This window comes from Staurois parvus, unplaced genomic scaffold, assembly GCF_062004578.1.
Source record: "Staurois parvus isolate SC_StPar_1 unplaced genomic scaffold, SC_StPar_1.0 ptg000155l, whole genome shotgun sequence".
NCBI classification, from domain to species: Eukaryota; Metazoa; Chordata; class Amphibia; order Anura; family Ranidae; genus Staurois; species Staurois parvus.
The window spans coordinates 17,164,878-17,185,188 of NW_028317951.1; the positions used below are offsets into that span (position 1 = coordinate 17,164,878).

Consider the following 20,311-nt stretch of genomic DNA (forward strand, 5'->3'; position numbering starts at 1 on the left):
CTTTCAACAGGACAATGATCCCAAGCATACCTCCAAGTCCACTAGAGCATGGTTGCAGAGGAAAGGCTGGAACATTTTGGAGTGGCCATCGCAGTCACCAGACTTAAATCCGATTGAGAACCTCTGGTGGGACTTAAAGAAAGCAGTTGCAGTGCGCAAGCCTAAGAATGTGACTGAACTGGAGGCCTTTGCCCATGAAGAATGGGCGAAGATACCCGTAGATCGCTGCAAGACACTTGTGTCAAGCTATGCTTCACGTTTAAAAGCTGTTATAACTGTAAAAGGATGCTGTACTAAGTACTAAGATTGAATGTCACTTGGGGGTTGAATAAAACTGATAATGCTGTGAGCACAGAAAAGACATTTGTGGTTATTTCATTATAACTGTTATGTTATATTTGTCTGACCTACAAGTGCCTCTTTAATGTAAATGTAAGCAAGATGACTGAATGATCAAAAGCAATGTCAAACTGGCCAAAACACTCAATTTCAGTGGGGGTTGAATAATTTTGGTCACAACTGTATTATCACTGTTGAAAGTTGTAGTGGATCTGAAAGAACAAGTGTTAGTATGTAATTCCTAAACTGCTATGCTGGCACCTTAAAGCATACTTTAATATTTTCAGCAAAATTAGGTCAATACCTTGGTAGAAAAAATGCATTTATTCATGTTGTTTACTTCCTATAAGCAAACTACCTAACTTGCATACCTGGGCTATAACTGTCTGTAGTCATAGTAACTAATAGTGCTCTTTTTTCATTTTAAAAAGAAAACTATATACAGTATGCTATATCCCTATATAATATATGTTCAAACTATATGATCAAACTGAAAAATTACATAAATGGTTAACAATTAGGGCTGTATTGAAAAAAATCATAGCAATTCACTCACTGAAAGTGCATGTATGTTTGTTGTGCACAAATTGGCCAAAAATAAATGTTATTGGGCTATTTCCTCTGCTGGATGCATTTTTTTCATTGATTTACAACAGGAAATAGCCTAATAAAATTTTTGTTTGCATGCACTTTCAATAGGGGAATCAGTTTGCATTTTTGTATGAATGCACCACTTAGTGTCAACATTAGCCTGTGATAGCTTATGGCAATCAATCAGATTACTAAAACTAAATCAGGCGAGAGATTATTTTTGATTGCTTGCTGTGGGTGATTATAGCTACTCATTTTTACTACATTTTGCACATAAATAAAATAAATTTGATTTGTGTTTTTCTTTGTGTGAATTTGTCTTGATTATTTTCTTCTGTAGGTTATAGAAGACAGCACAGGAGTTCGACGTGTAGTGGTTACACCACAATCCCCAGACTGTTACCCTCCCAGCTATCCATCCGCCATCTCTCCAACTCATCATTTACCTCCATACCTTGCACACCATCCGCATTTCCTACACAACTCACATACTCCGTTTTATCCGCCAGTCACGGGGCCGGGGGATATACCTCCCCAGTTCTATCCGCATCATCTTCCCCATGCAATCTATGGAGAGCAAGGTAAATGGCTTGATTTTAAAGTTAATTCTGTCATGAAAATGTATGTATAGAACAACTTTCTATTAACTAAAGTGGCCAAAGGGTGGAAACATTAATTTAAAAAAGTTATACACAGATTAGCCTAACAATGTGAGATGAGCATATGCAAAAACACACCCCATAAAGGCATCATCCCAAAATATTGTACTTAAAAAAAATGGGGTTCCCACATCCATTGCAAAATTGGGGAGATCCCTAAACAAAAGTAGAACTCTACAATGTGCCAATAATAGGAAAATACAAGTAACAACAGTGTATAAAGTCAAAATATATTTTATAAAATTGGATAAAACTGCAATCCACGTGTTAAAAGACATTATATTAAATCCAGTTACAACATGTTTCTTCCTTCATACAAAAATTGTTACAGTGTTCTATCAGCATGTAGAATCCACTTGTTTCGCATGTCAGCTTCCTCAGACAGAATCCACACTGAGATTTACACATAGGAGATGGCTTACACATAAATGCCTTTCCCGTATGAACTGCAGGAAGAAAAGAAAAGAGAAACTACAAACAAATCATCAGGAAGCCATAAGGAAGAGGGAAAACCAAACTCCCATAATACACTTCATCTACTTCATCAGATGGAACCATATAGCCCAAAATCCTCACAGCACAATGCCAAAAACACTTGCATTACTTAGACCACAGAACACCAGAAAATGGGATGTCATATAGGGTGTACAAGAGTCCAGGAGTCAGCACATACCCCCCTCACTGGTGTCTGTAACACATGCAACTGGAAAGAGACCATGGCTCATACAAACGGCACTATTTATATTGGTGATAAGTGGCTTGTCCTGCCCGGGCTCACTGTCCCTCACCTCTTGCCAACCCGAGTGTCACCTGATGCAGATACTAAGCAGGACGCTCTGACACTCTTTCCAGTTACATCTGTTACAGGCACCAGTGGTATGTGCTGACTCCTGGACCCTTATACACCCTATATGACATCTCATTTTCTGGCGTTCTATGGTCTAAGTAATGGGAGTGTTTTTGGCATTGTATTGTTTCAGTTCGCTGGTGCCACGCAGGACTCCTGCAGACTGTCAATGTAGGTTGACTGCTTGTACATTGTACATGCAGGCAGTTTCACACACTGACAGGAAGAATCAACCATCTACCAGAGCCCTCAAAGGTGCCATGTTATTACATTAAGAACTACAAGCTGACATCTGCAAAGAATGTCTGTACTTGTAGTTGATTCATTAATAGAACCTTTGTGGGCGAAGCTCCGCATGGCCGCATTCTTTTAAAAAAGTGACAGTTGGTATGGGGAACTTCTCCCCGTACTGCTGTTACACACAGGGCTCAGATTGCCATGCAGCTGCAGGAGTGGGAACATGCTACGAGTTCCACCCTAGAAACTGGTGGTATGTGTAACATGTTACCGAAGGTGAACTTATCTTTTAAATCACTGTAATGTCATTAAAGGGTTTCCAAATCACCCAGAATTTGTCATAGGTAATAGGAGGGATATTTTTACTTGCTGTACACGCTGGCCTGTCTCACAGACTGCTGCCTGTATGCTGAATGTTGGGAGTCAGTGTAGCTAGTGTGAGCAGATGCACAGAGAAGAGAACTTCCCTGTCATTGCTGTAGCATCTGAATACACAGCATTGATCTGAGCAGCTAAGAGTAAGTTCAGTCCATTGATGCCCTGGAAACCACTGGCAGCATTCGCAGCGAATAAGAAACGCGTACCTGTGTAAACTATTCAGTGGAGCATAGCATGTTACAATAGAAATAGGGGAAAGGCAGGACAAAGCAAGCAGCAAGTCCAAGAGACTAGAGCAGGGGTAGGCAACCTTAAAAAGGTAGAGGTCTACCTGAACAACATAGGAGAAGTCAAAGATCACTGGGCACGGTGTCGCCTCCTCACACCTGATTTAGACCTCTACTATGTCGCAATCTCGTGCATTGCTCGGCAATCACAACCCATTCAAGTAAATGGGGCCACTCTGCAATCACCCTACAACTGTATGGAGTTTTGGAGCACTTTCAAAGTGCGCCAAACACGCAGGATATAATAGTAGTCTATGGCTAAGTCCAGCAAACCCACAGTAAAGTTGCAGGTAAACTGCCCTGCACCCACGGTGTGGATAAACCGCAGCACAGCAGTGTGAAAGCAGCCCAGTGTATTAATTCATACTGACCTGAAGATCTTTTCTTTCCTGCTGCTGGCACCACTCTGGAGAGCACTAGCTGGGTTAAAAGGTGGAGTGCAGTTGGTATCACTCCTTATGGGACAGGAGCCAGCACTACAGAGGAGTCATCAGCTTATGTGGCTCTTGCTGCCTACTACAGCTCCAACTTTACAAGTAGTCCCTCTGCATTGCACTTTTGTTTGCTCTGGGATGATGGGTCAGCAAGCTCAATTCGTGATCTACCAGACACCTGCCCAAGATCTACTGGTAGAGCATGATCTACTGGTTGCTGACCCCCGGAATAGAAATTAATGACTAGTGAAATATGAGTGGATTTAAATCGATTCAGGATACCTCCATAAGTTTGCAGCGAAATCAGCAGCTGCTCCCAAGGCCTTTACATGTAATCATATTGGAAGAAATAACTTTAAAGATCCGGATCACTTCTAGTTCATTCACATTGTGTTCAATCAAGCCCTGATGAAGGGGGTGTTGTTGGACCCTCAAGACACGTTGGATAGTCTTTGGGTTGTCCCTCTGACTTCTACTGTAATAACGTTGTATCTGGATCTCCTACCAGTGGTGTGGCACTCCAGTTTCCAATTTTGCTACCTCTATAATTAAAGTAGCCATAGACAATCATTCCAGGCAAGGTCCAGCGCTACCTTCCACATCCATACTGACAGCAATTAAAACTTTAAAGAAGTTTTAACCTTTCAATTAAAAAAAATAAAATGATTCAGAAAGAGTTCTACATTACACTTGGTGTCTTTTTTATTGCAGTTGTTGTTTGTTATCTATATATGATATAACAAATTATTTTCCTTGTATTCAGAAATCATACCACTGTTTGGGATGTCCAGTTATATCACACGAGAAGACCAGTACTGCAAGCCTCAGCACAAAAAGCTCAAACAGATCGACAGACAAAACCGTTTGAACAGTCCTCCATCCACTTTGTACAAAAACCATATAGGGAACTGTACGACTGTATACAATGGCAATGGCAAAGCTCACAATGGAGCCAGCTGCGGAAGTGTAAACAGTGTAACAGGACTTAAAAAAACTGACCGCAGAGCAAGAAGCAGTCCAAAGTCAAATGAGCAAGAAACACAACAAGGTTTGTATGTTTGTCTCATTTATTCCTTTCATTGAAAAATATCCTTTGCTTTGCAACTTTTAGACAAAGGGTATACATATTTATTCAATAAAACAAGTGAGAATACATGAAAGCAGTAACCTTAGTGAACTATCAGATGTGTTGTTTTGTTACTGCAGTATATTGAGTTATGGCTTGTTAATTTGGATTATTGCATATGCTACTTTCATTTTGCTTTTTGCATGTGGTTGATAGATATGGGCTTTTCCAGTACACCAGAGTCCTGTCCATGTCTAGTTGTGTATGGAACAGGCCAAGCAGAAGCAGGGGTGTCAATTAGGGTTTATTAAATCTACAAAATAGAGCTCCTGAAGTGTGCGCCTACTTTTGATTATTTTGCTGAGCGCAGTTAAAAACATATAAGGGCTAATTCACACAAGGCTGGTTATTCAATAATTGAATGCAGCAGGGCTTTGATTATCCTACCCAGTCAGATAAATATAAAGCAATACATCTATATAAAATAATAAAATAAAAATGCTCACCGTAATTTATCTTTAATAACAAATACAAAGACATGCAGTGCTATAAGGGCATATTTAAGTTGTTTGGTCATACAAAGTAAATTACGCCTGTTGTGGCACATGGGAGTCACAGCTACAGCATATTTTGCCCATGTACATGCATTTCAAAAATGCTGCATGCAGCTATATGTGTGTAACTCCAGCACTCACGTTTACACTCAAACGCATAGTGGCGTATTTTTAAAAACCTTCTGCATTTTTATGTAAATGCAACTGCTGGCATTTATGCACATATAGCCACGAATGGTGTTTTTGTAATGCATGTCTATGGACAAAATGACACTGCAGTGTGGCTTAGCTTTAACATCTCCAGGCTTGTCAAAACAAGTTCAGATGAGGTGATTGGTAGTTGTTGAAATGAATGACATTGAATGCACTGGCCAATATAACTTTGATTCTAATGCAATGTTTGTTGTGTTGCCCATGTATTATTGCTTAATATGCTTAAAGGATCCATGGTTTTCTGAAATCAGAAAGGCCTCATGAACACTGGTACTCCAGTGTTTGGCTTTTCTGAAGTCATCTGGGAAAAATAAACAAGTTTTATGTTTCCTACATCACTTTTTTTTTAGATTAGAAGTTGTGCTTTAGGGTCAGTTTACACAGAAACGTGCACGTTCCTGAACATTCGCGGTTTTGAAAACCCATTTATTTCAATGAGCTGCCAAACATACTGGAACACTGAAAAAGTAGTGCAAGAATTACTTTTTCAGATTGCGGTGAACCAAACCGCCTTATGGCTGCAATCTGTGTTTGCAGGATGCGTTTGGAGAGCCATTAAAAATAGCTGGCACACATGCGTGTTTCCCTAGGGTGGCGTGTCCATGTGCAGTGTGGGAAACTTGCAAGGAACTTTCCTGCACCGTATTCCTGGGTGAATGGGCCCTTAAAGCAGGTTTGGGTGCATTTGCATCCCATTCAGCTACATTTAACTCTGCGAACCAACACTAAATGGACTGTGAATGCAAATTTTTCTTGATTTGGTAAATGCATCCAAAGGTTGAGTTTGTAAACGCTTCTAAACCTCTTGTATACAAACCTACATAGAAGACCATAGGATGCAATCTGATCAATTTAGGAATGTTCACATTGCGGACGTGAACAGTCCATTCTTGACACTAGCATGCATGAGGCCAAAGAAGAAACCTACCCATAAACAGTGTGAATATTGAGAAACATATTCTATATACACTTTATATATCAATCATTTTTACAGGGTACTAACATAATCAAGACTTTGTATAGACGGTATGCTTTACAGCTCAATGAATGCTTACTGAATCAACTTCTCAAGCCATCCCTGACTATACTTTTGATGTTAGTACTGTGTTGTCCATAGCTAGTCAGGCACTTGCTTTCATTTGACAGCCTGCAGTAGGAAAATGACAGCTGAAATCTGATTGACTGCTATGGGCAACACTTTCAAAGCTTACAGAGGGATGACTCGTGAGTCTCAAACATTATTATTATAGTCAGTCTGTGCCCCGAGGAACTGAGCTACTCCTACATTATTTTTTGGCCTTGTGCATAAGTTTGTTTATCTATCCATGATGGCAGTCGTATCATTGTGTAGGTGTGGTGCCTGTACATACATGCAAATGATTTTAATTCTCTTTAAATCCAGCCTGTATGTTAGTTCTAGTTTGATCATCTCTTGCCGGCGTTTCTTGGCAAGTACCTGAACGTGCATGTTGTCGCATGCAGAAATACATTCCTATACTTGACCTACTTGAAAAAGGAAATATAAAAATATGTATGTATCACATAAAATGTAGAATGAAAACATTGGTTGTTCTATATTAGTTTGAGAAATGATGAGATACACTGGTAGTCGGTAAATAGGAGCCAAGCTGAGTAGACTTCGTTGCTCTATCAGCCTGTGTACAGTTTCTTCTGTAGATGGAGCAGAGCCAGAATAATTTAGGAAGATTATAACTTTGTCTTTGCTTGGGTGTAAGTGACTGTACAGGAAGGGAATGGACTCTTTGACCTGGTATTCATGCCCTGGAAAAAATGTACATAGCATTCTTTTTCCTGTGAAATAGTGTAATAATTGTGCTAAAAATATAGAACATTTCTTGAGTACACCGGAAAAAGAGACAGAAGAAAAAAAGCCTATTTGTAAGTCTTTTTTTCTTTCCAGAATGCTTACTTTGCCATTGATGAACATGTAACCATGGATTCTCATTGTTAATTACTGATTTTTATATAGGTTATGGACCTAATTTTAAAGCTGCTTAATTTACTTATAAAGGGTTGATTTTGTAGTTCTCAGAGCAATCAGCATTGGTGTAATACTATAGTCTTAAAGTAGTATTAAACACTCTGTAATATCAAACACGGCAACATTACCTAGAAAATTTTTTTTTTATCATGCCTTCAAATGTTGTGTACAAAAATTTTCAAGATACTAGAACCTTTCACATGAGCAGTACAGTGGAAACACTGCAGTCTCCAGCCTCTGTCAATGAGCTTCTAGAGGGAGCAGCATAGGAGTGGCTTGCCACTGGTGCCATGAGCTTCTTTGGACATAAGATGACTCCTCTACTGAGCTGGCTGGGAGTGCACATGTAAAAGTGGCCCCATGGGTCCCTGTTAGATTATAGAGCCACCTAAAGACAGTAACCTGAAAGGGGGCACTTTCTACAGATTGGAGAGCAGCCAAAACATTTAAGTAAAAAAGAACCTTTAATTTAGGTAATCGATAAAGTCTACAGCACTGTGTGTTTTTGTTTTTTTTTAAATTTAGGCCTCATGTACACAGGGCATTAAAAATATGTCTTTTAGAGGTGTTTGACATTTTTCTTTCTGCCTTTAAACACCATTCTATGTTAACTTATGTGTCCATTACACGTAGGCATTTACAGACGTTTAAAGGCAGGAGTGTTTACAGGGGGGAAAAAACGCCATCAGTTTCTTGTTCAGGAGAGGAGCTTTGTGGTGCAAAAATGCTAGATGTGCCAAAATATTTGTAAACCAATCCACCAATTTCTTTGTTTGTTTTTGGTGCTATTGTTTTTGTTGTCTTTCTTTCATTTTGTATTTGCCCCAGATTGTTGGGGCTTATATCTGTGTTTTGACACTTTGTTCGCTAAATTTTAAATTTTCTTTTCAATAACATTAGATTGAACACAAAACGTGTGTAAACACGCCTAAACACTAGGCATGCTTAGTGGTTGAGCATTAATTCACTACAATGGCCAGAATAAATGAATTTATTTTGGCCAGTGAAATGAATGAATGTCCGAACACTTGGTGCACCTAAACCTGTTTGCAAAACACAGCTTTAGACTGTGTGCATGAGTCCTTGGGGTTTAGTAACACTTCAAAATGCATCTTTTAGCTATTGTAAAATGTAAGGAGATGCACTTGGGGACTAAGAATATGCATGCATCATACATACTGGGGGGGGGGGGGTACAACTGGGGGGGGGGTAGAATGGTAGAGAAGGATCTGGGGGTTCTGGTAGATCACAAGCTTAATAATGGCTTGCAATGTCAAGCTGCGGTTTCTAAAGTGAGCAAAATCCTCTCTTTGTTAAAGGAGGTATAGACTCCAGAGAGATAGATATCATATTACGCCGGTACAAATTATTAGTTATACCTCATCTGGAATATGCAGTTCAGTTTTGGGCACCAATTCACAAAAAGAACATTGGGGAACTGGAGAAAGTGCAGAGAAGGGCAACCAAACTGATAAGAGACATGGAGGAGATCAGCTATGAGGAAAGATTAGAGGAACTGAATTTATTCTCTCTTGAGAAGTGGAGATTAAGGGGGGATATGATCAACATGTATAAATACATCAGTGGTTCATATAGTGAACTCGGTGTAGAGCTATTCACCCTGAGGTTATCACAGAGGACAAGGGGGCACTCTTTATGTCTGGAGGAAAAGAAATGTAATCTCTAAATACGGAAAGGTTTCTTTACAGTAAGAGCAGTGAAAATGTAGAATAGACTCCCTCAAGAGTTGGTTCTGGCCAGCTCAGTGGATCGCTTTAAAAAAGGCCTGGATTCTTTCTTGCATACACAGACTATAACTGGATAGTAACATTTGTGCACAAATTTATACACAGACGTTTAAAGGCAGGGGTGTTTACAGGGGAAAAAACACGCCATCAGTTGCTTGTTCAGGAGAAGAGCTTTGTGGTGCAATTTATTTACAGACGTTTAAAGGCAATGTTACAATCCATTTACAAAGTTACTATCCATTGTATGTGGATAGTAACATTTATAGGTAAAGTTGATCCAGGGAATATCCTCTCAGGGGATCAGGAAGGATTTTTTTCCCCTGCAGGAGCAAATTGCATCATGCTTTGCTGGGTTTTTGCCTTCCTCTGTATAAACTGTGGGTGTAGGATTATTACTTTTTTTGTTATGGTTGAACTGGATGGACTTTTGTCTTTTTTTCAGCCAGACTAACTATGTAACTATGTGATTTCTAGGAGCAAAGTTCCTGTGCAATAATCAGTAAAACACTTGCGTTTAAATGCGTAAAGACATATATGAGTACATAATTTGTTTTTATGATCATTTATATTCCCCTCTGTTTAGACCTAATTTACACACTTAGGCTCCATGCACATTGGGCTTAAAAAAAACGCCAGTTCCCTTGACAGAAAAAACGCTGATCTAGAGTGTTTAGGTGAGTTTAGGAGAATTTTGCGTTTTTTCTGTCAGAAAGCTCCAAAAAAAAAAAAAATATATATATATATATATATATATATATATATATATATATATATGTAAAATCTTATAATTTATTTTTAATCATTATTTTTACAAAAAATGAATATGAGAAGAACACACAAAACATGGAGTTTTATTTAAAATTCTTCTTGAGCACAGTTCATACACAGTGAAAAGAGAGGCCACTTTCCCTTGCTGCTTGTCGAATGGACTTTTTTGGGTTCTGAGTGAACATTTCTTGAATTGTTCTCACTACCTCCGGGACACTGGCATTGGAAGGGTGACTGCTTCTTTGAGCATGCATTACAGAACCTGTCGCCTTGAGTTTTGCATGACAGTTCTTGATGGTCTTTGCATGGATCTGAGCATGTTTTCCTTTGATGGTCCTCCGCCATCTTTGCACTTGAACAACTGATTTCCAAACTTTGTAGCGTGCCGCTAAATGGGCACGCTCTTGTACAGTTAAACGTCTGGACATCTTTATGGGGCTTCGAATTTTAAAACAAAATAATCAATCTGAAAAGAAAAACAACAATACAGATTTAATTATCATAGATTAAGGAACATACATTAAAGAATTGAGAAAAAAGTTACTTCATATAAAAAATGTATAAATCGTTTAAAATAGGGAGTTACTTTTCAATCACCCTGTATATAGCTGCAGGACAGGAGTGTCTAGGCTTAGTCTTATGTCAGGAAGTGCACTGCCATTTTTCAGGGAGGTGCACAATTTATATTTTAAAGTTTTTAATTCAAATCCATCTAAAGAAATTGTTGATATATAACCCCCCAGGACAGATTTACACCAGCAGCGTTCACTACTGTACTGCTGCTGGTGTGTGATGTGATGTACTGCAAACAGCGCATTGCACTCTATGCTTCTTTCGTTAGAACTTTATTTAAATATCACACAGTAACATTTCATTCAGTTGTATTTTCTGCAGTGCGATGCTAGCTGCTGGATTGCATTGCACTAGGCTGTGCTGAAAAAAACATACTGTATAACAGGAGCAGTACAGTGGTGTGAAATGCCAAGGTGGAACCAGGCCTTTTGCCTTGTCTATACATTGGAATTGCATTGGACAAGACCGCCCAACACATTACATGAACAAGCCCTAATGATATCCGTTATTTTTGGTTTTATCTTTTCAGTGACACTGTAGCTTTTAGGTGGGACAAAAATAGTGCAAGTGTGACAAACGTGGGAATGTGTCAGTCATTTGATTATTGTTTTCTTAGGAGACCCTGACAAGCAGCTCAGTAAGTCATTTCTAGGGGCCACAATGATTTGTTAGCAGCAGTACAGAGTCTGTGAGCGGCAAGGAAGATCACACACCTGTGCAGTTGTTACAGTAGATGCCTTTGTTCCTTTTTGATGGGTATTTTGTTCATGGGGTCTGGAATTTCACTGCATGGGACAAAGACTTTCATTCTTAATGGGCATTAAAGTATCTGTACTGTCGGCTAACAGCAATAAATTATTTCACTGACTCGGAGTCACATTACACTGAAATAAATCACTGACGGTCTTACTATAGCAACTCTTTTTATGAGATGCTTTTTTAATTTACTCTTTTACAGTGTTGGTATGTAGAATGTGATTCAATGTAGTAAATCAATATAGTCTCCACATTAATTGTTACTTTGCCACCCAGTTGCACCACCATAGTAAAATATGGCCTTTTCTGCTTTATCTACTTAATTATGAAAATATTTGAATGTGCTAAAAGTGTTTGCCTTTCACATTTAAAACTCAGATGTCAAAACTGTTTTTTGAGCTGCAATCTAGCCACGCTTTAAAGTTGTTGTAAAGGCTATTTTTTTTGTAAGTTAAAATAAAAAAGATGTCCTACTTATTTGCAACAATTTTGTACAGAGCGCCCCCTTTCCTTTTCTTTAGCGCCCTGTATAGTCATGGCTTGGCCACGCCCCACACTACCTCCTCCCAGGGTTTGCCTGACAGCAACAGAAGCAAATGGCTCCTGCTGTTCTCAGTGTAGGGTAGGGAGAGCAAGGAGAGGAGAGAGAAGACCTGCAGCCAGGCATAGACCTGCATAAGTAATGGACTCAGGTAAGTGATAAGGGGCAAAAAGGTCTAGGACAGGTAGGGAGGCATTTTTTTACTTCAACAGGTCGTAAAGGCATTTTTTAATTTAAATGCATTCCCTGCAGATAATAAATATTTTTTTTTTAAATCCAGTTATGTTTCTTTAATTGTACTGTAGTTAGTATTTTATTCTTCTGTACAATAAAATTCACAGTGGACTAGGAAAGGAAGTGAGAGCACTAGAGGCCAATCAGGCTGTACTGCATTCCATAGTATTGTCAGTCTGCTTGCTGATAGTTAATAGGGAGCACCATCTTGTCCCTATTAGTGAGCTGTTGCTGTTTAATTTTCTCCCCCTGCACTCCCCACGGTATTATTATTATCATACAGGATTTATATAGCGCCAACAGTTTGCTCAGCACTTTACAATATAACAGTATGCCTTCAAATTTTATTTGGGCATTTCAAGAAGATATACTTCCTGTCTGTAGACACCCATTATCCTCTAGGGCACAGTTGTCAAACTGGTGGCCCTCCAGCTGTTGCCAAACTACAAGTCCCATGAGGCATTGCAAGATTGACAGTTACAAGCATGACTCCCAAAGGCAGAGGCATGATGGGACATGTAGTTTCGCAACAGATGGAGGGCCACCAGTTTGACACCCCTGCTCTAGGGCTTCAGGCGCTTTCACTTACTGCTGTGGTGTTCTACGTGGTACACAGTGCTTTCATAGAGCCAGTTTCATCTGGATGGGAATATGCCACTGCAGAGTCAGACAATATTTATTATTTATACAGGAGCAGTAAGGAGCTTAGAAGAGTTGCTCAGACTAGTGTTTTATGCTATGCAGTGTGATCTAGACTGAACGCACACACCATCTGGTTTACTGTCTTCCACAGGGCACATTCAGGCAAAGCAAGGTGCGTGTATTGGTTTTGTTTAGCAGGATGTCTAATAAATGTCAATCACTGCTGAGTGGCCGATGATGGCTCCTCCTGATTCTTCTTGTAGGCCAGTAGGCAGGGGGAAAAGCCCAAGGATGAACATTTGACCTCTTTTGTTATCTTTTTTTTTTATAGGTTAGAAAGATACATGTTAAAAGGGAAGAAAACTGCATAGCATTCATGGGGAAGTATAGAAATATAGATTATTGCAGACTGGAATTCTGTTCAATGCTACATTTACACTGGTGAATTATAGATTAGCATTTGACTCACATCGTGACAGCACTTAATGCCTCTTTGTTGGCCCGGTGCTGTCACATGGAAGTGGGGAAGGAGCACCCATACACCTCTTTCAGCTCTGACAAGTTTGAAACCTACCTGTGTCTTTCTTTCCCATGTCCCAGCAACCAGATGTAATGGTTAAGGGTTAGACTTGCCATAGATGGATTGAAATTCATCCTCAAGTGTATGGAGGAAGAATCCTTTGTTTTGTTTTTTTTTCCTTCAGCCCTCCATCTATGGCCAGGCCTAAGTATGTACTGCTAAAGAGGGGTGAGCTACGTGTCCCTTTCTATTTTGCAGTATATCCTAGTTTATAAAAAGCCTTAAAGTGTTACTAAACCCACAACAGTAAAAATCAGTCTGCATACGCAGTAAAGCATGCTTGTTATACTCACTGTGGAACCTAAGGGGTTAATCCTCTGCATTATTTAAAAATGCTGTTTGATCTTGACTTTTCTGATCCTCCCCTTCTTCCAGTGTCTCCCTCTTATGCCCTGATAAGACATACCATGTGGAGACACTCTGCACATGCTCAGTTTAGTGTGTATTGCTAGAGAGGTTTTTTTTTCTTGGGAGAGTGCATGTGATCAGCATAGGGCCAATCAGCACTGTTCAGACAGAAGGCCAGGGGTTTTGCATCCTCCTAGAGCAGAAAGAAAACTCCTCCTACAAACTTTAACCAGTGCTGTACTGGACACTGAGAGAAGTCACAAGACTGTTCTAACTACTGCTGAGAAAAGGTATTTAGCAGTTTATTACCTTCCTGCCCATCTTGTAGGAAATTGACGGCTGGGCAGGACACTCCTCGTTGTGACTGGGCGTCATATGACGTCCTGTCAAAACAAGACGTTCACACGGCCGCGGGGCCGCGCAGTGGTGCAGTCTGTCACCGGCTGTGTCCATGGGACACAGCCAGTGACATATCACTACACCGGCCCATTGCCAGTGTAACGTGACCGCTGTGACCAATCACAGCAGATCACATGTCAATTGTATACAATGGATGGCTTCCTGTCATCATTTTGTTGTTAGCTGTGACTCGTCAAGGCAGTCACATGATACAGACAGGGCCAATCACAGCCCACCTGTATCATGTGATCAGCTTTGCCCAATCACAGCTAATCGTAACAATAGACTGAATGAATCGGTTTCATTCAGTAACAATGATTGCAAATATCAATGAAATACATTGGTATTAGCAATCATAATGTGTTAAAAAAAAAATAAAATTCTGATCATTTGCCCAGAGTAGTTCAATGTTACTATGGTAACATTGTATTGCAATGATCGCAAAAAGAAAAAATGTAATTCAAAATAAAAAAATAATAGAAACATTTGAAAAAAAAATACAAATTCAATTATTATTATTTTTGCCAAAGAAATGTGTAGCAGAATACATTTTGGCCTAAATGTGTGAAGAAATGTTATTTATTTGCAAAATTTTATAACCGAAACAAAGAAAAGTGCGGTTTTTTTTTCAAATGTTTCAGGTGTTTTTTGTTTTATTTAGCAAAAAAAAAAAAAGTCAGTGGTAAATAAATACCACCAAAAGAAAGCTCTATTTGTGTGAAAAAAATGATAAAAATATCATATGGGTACAGTGTTGCATGACCGCGCAATTGTCATTCAAATTGCAACAACACTGAAAGCTGAAAATTGGCCTGGGCAGGAAGAGGGTAAAAGTGCCCGGTAAGTGGTTAAATTTACTAAAATAATTGCATTTCCATGTTCTGTGTACTGTGGGAGACCAAATAGAGTGATTGCAGGGTCCTGGGTTTAGTAACACTTTAAAACAAGTTTAAAAAAAACTAACTTCCCAGCACCAGATGAACCACATGCACTGCTGATAGTTCCTCTTGATCTGTGTCTGTTCATGTTTTTATTGAACCCAGCCCAACAGAATCCACCTATAATTGAAATGGCACTTTTAGGTAGAATGATATTTTAAAATGTTTTAGTGACCCTAACAAGTCTGTGCTGCCAGAATGATGAAGCGGTTGCATGCAGCTCAGGAATACTATGACGTTCTACAGCTAAACTTTATTAGCTAAGAGCAGCAATGATGTACAAAATGCTGTAACCAATAGCAACCAGTCCAGCTTAATTTTTCAATGATTCAATCATAAGATGAGCAACAATTGGTTTCTTTAGTCTAGAGCATAAATATAACTGTTTTTCCTTCACAGCCAAGGTATCGTTGCCAAGTGAGGGGCACAGTAGAAGTTGTTCCACTTATTATAGCAATTTGCTTTATAATTATATCGCACACGTACAGCACAGTGTCTCCTCCATTGGTGGCAGGCAGTCTCCAGCTGTGTGGTCAATGATGTGTCTGTTCCTGTCATTTTCTCCGGGGTTAAGGGACAGACTGTGGCATGATGAAAGGAGGCTGTGAGGTGACTGGTGAGAGCACACTGCTGGCATTGTGTGCACACTATATATTTTTTCATCCCTGCTCGATCGTGAAATGTAACACATTTTTAGTACATTCTGTACCCCGCATGGGTTAATAGGGTTAGAAAATGGATGTGAGATGACACACGATGCAATATTTGAAGACTTTTGGTAAGCTAACAACGCTGAACTCTGTTTGGCAGACTTGTTTTTAGTTATTTCATTGCCACTTGAGCTGCCAAGGGTGGTGCCGTGGGAGTCCCATACATAACTGGTGAACAATATCACCCTTAGACACCACAAACCTGGATGAAGGAAAAATAAATAAACAAATAAACACCAGCAGACCCAACTACAGCCATTCCGCCTACGGAGTCCTATCTGTAACTCATTCATGCTATTTGGCTGTGTATTTTAGCATAGTTTTTTTCCTTATGTCAGAAGGCATTGATAGCCAGATGCATTTACACTACTTGTAACATAATGACTTAGGTCTTTCTCACAATTCTTTGATAGCCATGATGTCTACCAAAGGTAACCAGTCTCCGTGGTTGCTAATTTTGATCTAAAGTGAAGTTAAAGTCTCCGTTTTTTACCTAAAATGAAGAAAAAAAAAAACAAAACTTGCTCTGTGGAAGAATATTGTACAGAAAGGCCCCTTTCCCCCTCTTCTGGTGGCCTCGCTGGCACTCTCTGCTCCTCCCCGTCTGCATGTGCCCACACAGTAAGCTGTGAGGTTTGGGGGCACACGTGCAAGCTGTATGCGTCCATAGGCACACACAGTGGCCCTCAGCCATACCCCCCACTCCCTCTCACTGTATTTGATTGATAGCAGCAAAAGCCAATGGCTGCTGCTGTCAATCAGAGCCAGTGAGGAAGGAGCAGGGGCGGGGCCAAGCCCTGCTCTATGTCTTATGGACACAAAGAGCAGTGCTTGGTAGTGAGCACACACAAGTGCCCCCATAACAAGCTGCTTGCTAAGCGGGGCACTCAGGGGGGGCTAGCACCAAGAGCTCCAGCAGGGGGACCCAAGAAGTGGAGCATTGGAGCTGCTCATATTAAAACCATTGCACAGCATAGGTAAGAGTAACATCTTTGTTGTTTTAAAACCAAAACATGAATATAACCACTTGCCCTCCAGAGGATTTACGCCTCTTCCTGACCAGGCCATTTTTTGCGATACGGCGCTGCGTTACTTTAACTGACAATTGCACAGTCTTACAACGCTGCACCCAAATGAACTTTACGTCTTTTTTCCCACAAATAGAGCTTTCTTTTGGTGGTATTTGATTGCCTGTGCGTTTTTTATTTTTTGTGCTGTAAACAAAAAAAATAGATTTTTGACTTTGTGCTATTAAACATGTGCAGTAAAAAGAAATGTAAAAATCAAATTTCGTCATAAATTTAGGCCAAAATGTATTCTGCTACATGTCTTTACTAAAAAAAATCCCAATACATGTAAATTAATTGGTTTACGTGAAAGTTATCGCATTTACAAATGGTGGTATATATCCTGGAATTTATTTATTTTTTTGTTACTAGTAATGGTGGCAAGCAGCGACTTATAGCGGGACTGTGGCGGGCGTTCTGACACTGGGGAAACAGACTTGAATGTGATGGACTTCCCCAGTGACACCGATACAGTGATCGGTGCTAATAAAAAGCACTGACACTGTACTAATGGCACTGGGCAAAATGGGTTAACATGTGGGGCGATCAAAGGGTTAACTGTGCTGTTTTACTATGTAGGCTGAGTGTGTGCTTCACTGTAAGCACACTGCTTTGTATGGCTCTGCTATGCAGAGCCTCACACAGCAGTGTGCAGGAGCTGACAAGGGAGAGATCTGTATTGTTTACATACAGGTCTCTCCCCCGTCGGAAATCCTCGGAGATTGCTGGGTGCCAGTGGGGAATCACCGGCCGGTACCCGGTGATTGACAGCCGGGGCCACAAATGGCGACGCGGGTAGGGCATGTGCACGCCCCCTACCCAGAACTGCAAAATCACATATATATACAGGTGATTTTGCGCACCCGTGCCGCCCTGTAGCAGTATTGCTGCTATGGGCGGCACGTAAGCGGTTAATATAACTTTAATGTAGGTAATGTATTAAAGTAAAAAAACGTTTACCTTTAGAACCACCTTACATCGCTTAAATTGGGGTAGGCAACCTCGGCACTCTAGCGGTTGTGGAACTACAAGTCCCATGAGACATAGACAGTCACAGGCATGATGGGCATAGGCATGATAGAATTTGTAGTTTTACTACAGCTGGAGTGCCAAGGTTGCCTACCCCTGATTTAAGCTTTAAAGTGTTTCTAAGGTAAGAAACCTTTCACTAGCTGTTTAAACCCCCCCCCCCCCCAATACCTACCTCGCTTAAATAATAAATATTTAATACTATAAAGAGTTTAAATAATAGATTGTTAAATTGTTCTATATTTCTAGGCAAGCTGATGGTGCAGCAGATCAGTTTTATTTTCATCATTTGTCCTCTCACACAGCTGGAAAAGATAATGTCCACATGATTTCCTTTCCTGTGGCAATTACTAGTCTGGGAACACTGATTATAGAGACACTGTCAGGTGAGACAAAAATTGGTCTCTACAACAGAAGAGCATTTGTTCTCACCTCTTTGACAACCTGTGTCTGCTGCCTTCCCTCCATTCTAGTGCTGCAACCTCCATCAGTTCCAGGAGTGTTGGATACCTGTATCCCCCGCTGCATGTCAAGGTTCCATCTTGTGACCCCCTTGTCACTACCACGTGCTGTAGTGACAAAAGAATCAGAGGATGGAACTACAGCAGGCAGCAGGGGGACACATTTCTTCAACACTACGGGGCCTGTGTCGATGGGCTTGGATTTGTGTTGAAGGGCATCAATTTGACATCAGACTTTCTAACCAGCCTTTTACCTGCTTTGAGTACCTTTTGCATTCCCATAGAATTGCATGGAAAAGCAAAACCTGTTTGAAGCTAATAAAAGCCTATCCACACAGGCCCTATAGAGGCAGCAGCACTGGAACAGAGGAAAGATAGGATACACAGACTGTTTTACTGCTACAGGGTGGCCGCTCTGCTCAAAATCACGTATAGATACATGATTTTGCATTTTCAGGTAAGGGGCGTGCGCGCTATCCTACCCCCGCTGTCATTGACTCCTGTAGGTGTCAATCATCGGGTCCCAGCCAGTGTTTCATGGCTTGCAGAGATAAAAGCCAGCATGTTCTCTAGTAAAACAGCACACAGTAGACAGTGTAATCACAGTTACCCCTTTGATTGCCCCAGATGTTAATCCCTTCCTGCCCAGTGTCATTAGTAGTGTCAGTGCTTTTTCATAGCACTGATCACTGTATTAGTGTCACTGGAGATGTCAGTGGCAATTAGGCTAGGTTCACATCTGTGCAGGTGAAGCCGCAGCGGATCCGCACTGCAAATCCGTGCAGCCGCACAATCCGCACAGAGACATACAGACCCATGGGCTTGTGCCATTAATTTTAATGGCACACCACCCACACTGGAAAATGCAACCGTACTGGGAACCGAAATTCCCGAGCAGGCTGCGTTTTTGGAAGAAGTGCAGGGACTTCTTCCCTGCGTGTCACGGGGCACGGGAGTCCATTCTAAAGAATGGGCTCTTGTGCCCATGCAAAATGTGGCCCGCACGCCCACGTATATGTGAATCGGGGCCTAGTCAGTTCCCACCCAGTGTCAGAATGCCTGCCGTACTATCACAGTCCCGCTATAAGTTGCTGATCGCCACCATTACTACCGTATTTGCCGGCGTATAAGACGACTGGGCGTATAAGACGACCCCTACTTTTCCTGTTAAAATATAGGGTTTGAGCTATACTCGCCGTATAAGACTACCCCTCTTCCAACGCGCCCCATCATTGGTGTCAGTGGGGAGGAGGAATAGTGCCCCATCGTTGGTGTCAGTGGGGAGGAGGAATAGTGCCCCATCGTTGGTGTCAGTGGGGAGGAGGAATAGTGCCCCATCGTTGGTGTCAGTGGGGAGGAGGAATAGTGCCCCATCGTTGGTGTCAGTGGGGAGGAGGAATAGTGCCCCATCGTTGGTGTCAGTGGGGGAGGAATAGTGCCCCATCATTGGTGTCAGTGGGGGAGGAATAGTGCCCCATCATTGGTGTCAGTGGGGGAGGAATAGTGCCCCATCATTGGTATCAGTGGGGAGAAAAGTGCCCCATCGTTGGTGTCAGTGGGGGAGGAATAGTGCCCCATCGTTGGTGTCAGTGGGGAGAACAGTGCCCCATCGTTGGTGTCAGTGGGGGAGGAACAGTACCTCATCGTTGGTGTCAGTGTGGAGGAGGAATAGTGCCCCATCGTTAGTGTCAGTGGGGGAGAGGAGTGGCTGCTCCTTCTTTCAGTTCGGCCGCTTGATTTTCGCGGGGCGGTTCAGCTCCGCCTCCTCGCCGGTGATTGGTCGCCTGTGTGCCTTTCCAGTGCTGGCGCCCAATCACTGGTGAGGAGGCGGAGCCGAGCGGGCGGCGGGACCATCGAGCGGCCGAACTGAAAGAAGGAGCAGCCGCGCTTCCTGGACCGGATCGTCGTGG

The 20,311-nt window shown here is 41.3% G+C and overlaps 1 protein-coding gene across 1 annotated transcript in view; it reads left to right on the forward strand.

Annotated features, from left to right (window-relative positions):
* FNDC3B (fibronectin type III domain containing 3B) overlaps positions 1-20,311 on the forward strand; it is a 413,185-nt gene that overhangs the window by 209,155 nt on the left and 183,719 nt on the right. Inside the window, exons 5-6 of the mRNA XM_089675519.1 lie at positions 1,271-1,511; positions 4,536-4,820. Coding sequence (XP_089531645.1) covers positions 1,271-1,511; positions 4,536-4,820 — 526 coding nt within the window. The remainder of the gene's footprint in view (positions 1-1,270; positions 1,512-4,535; positions 4,821-20,311) is intronic.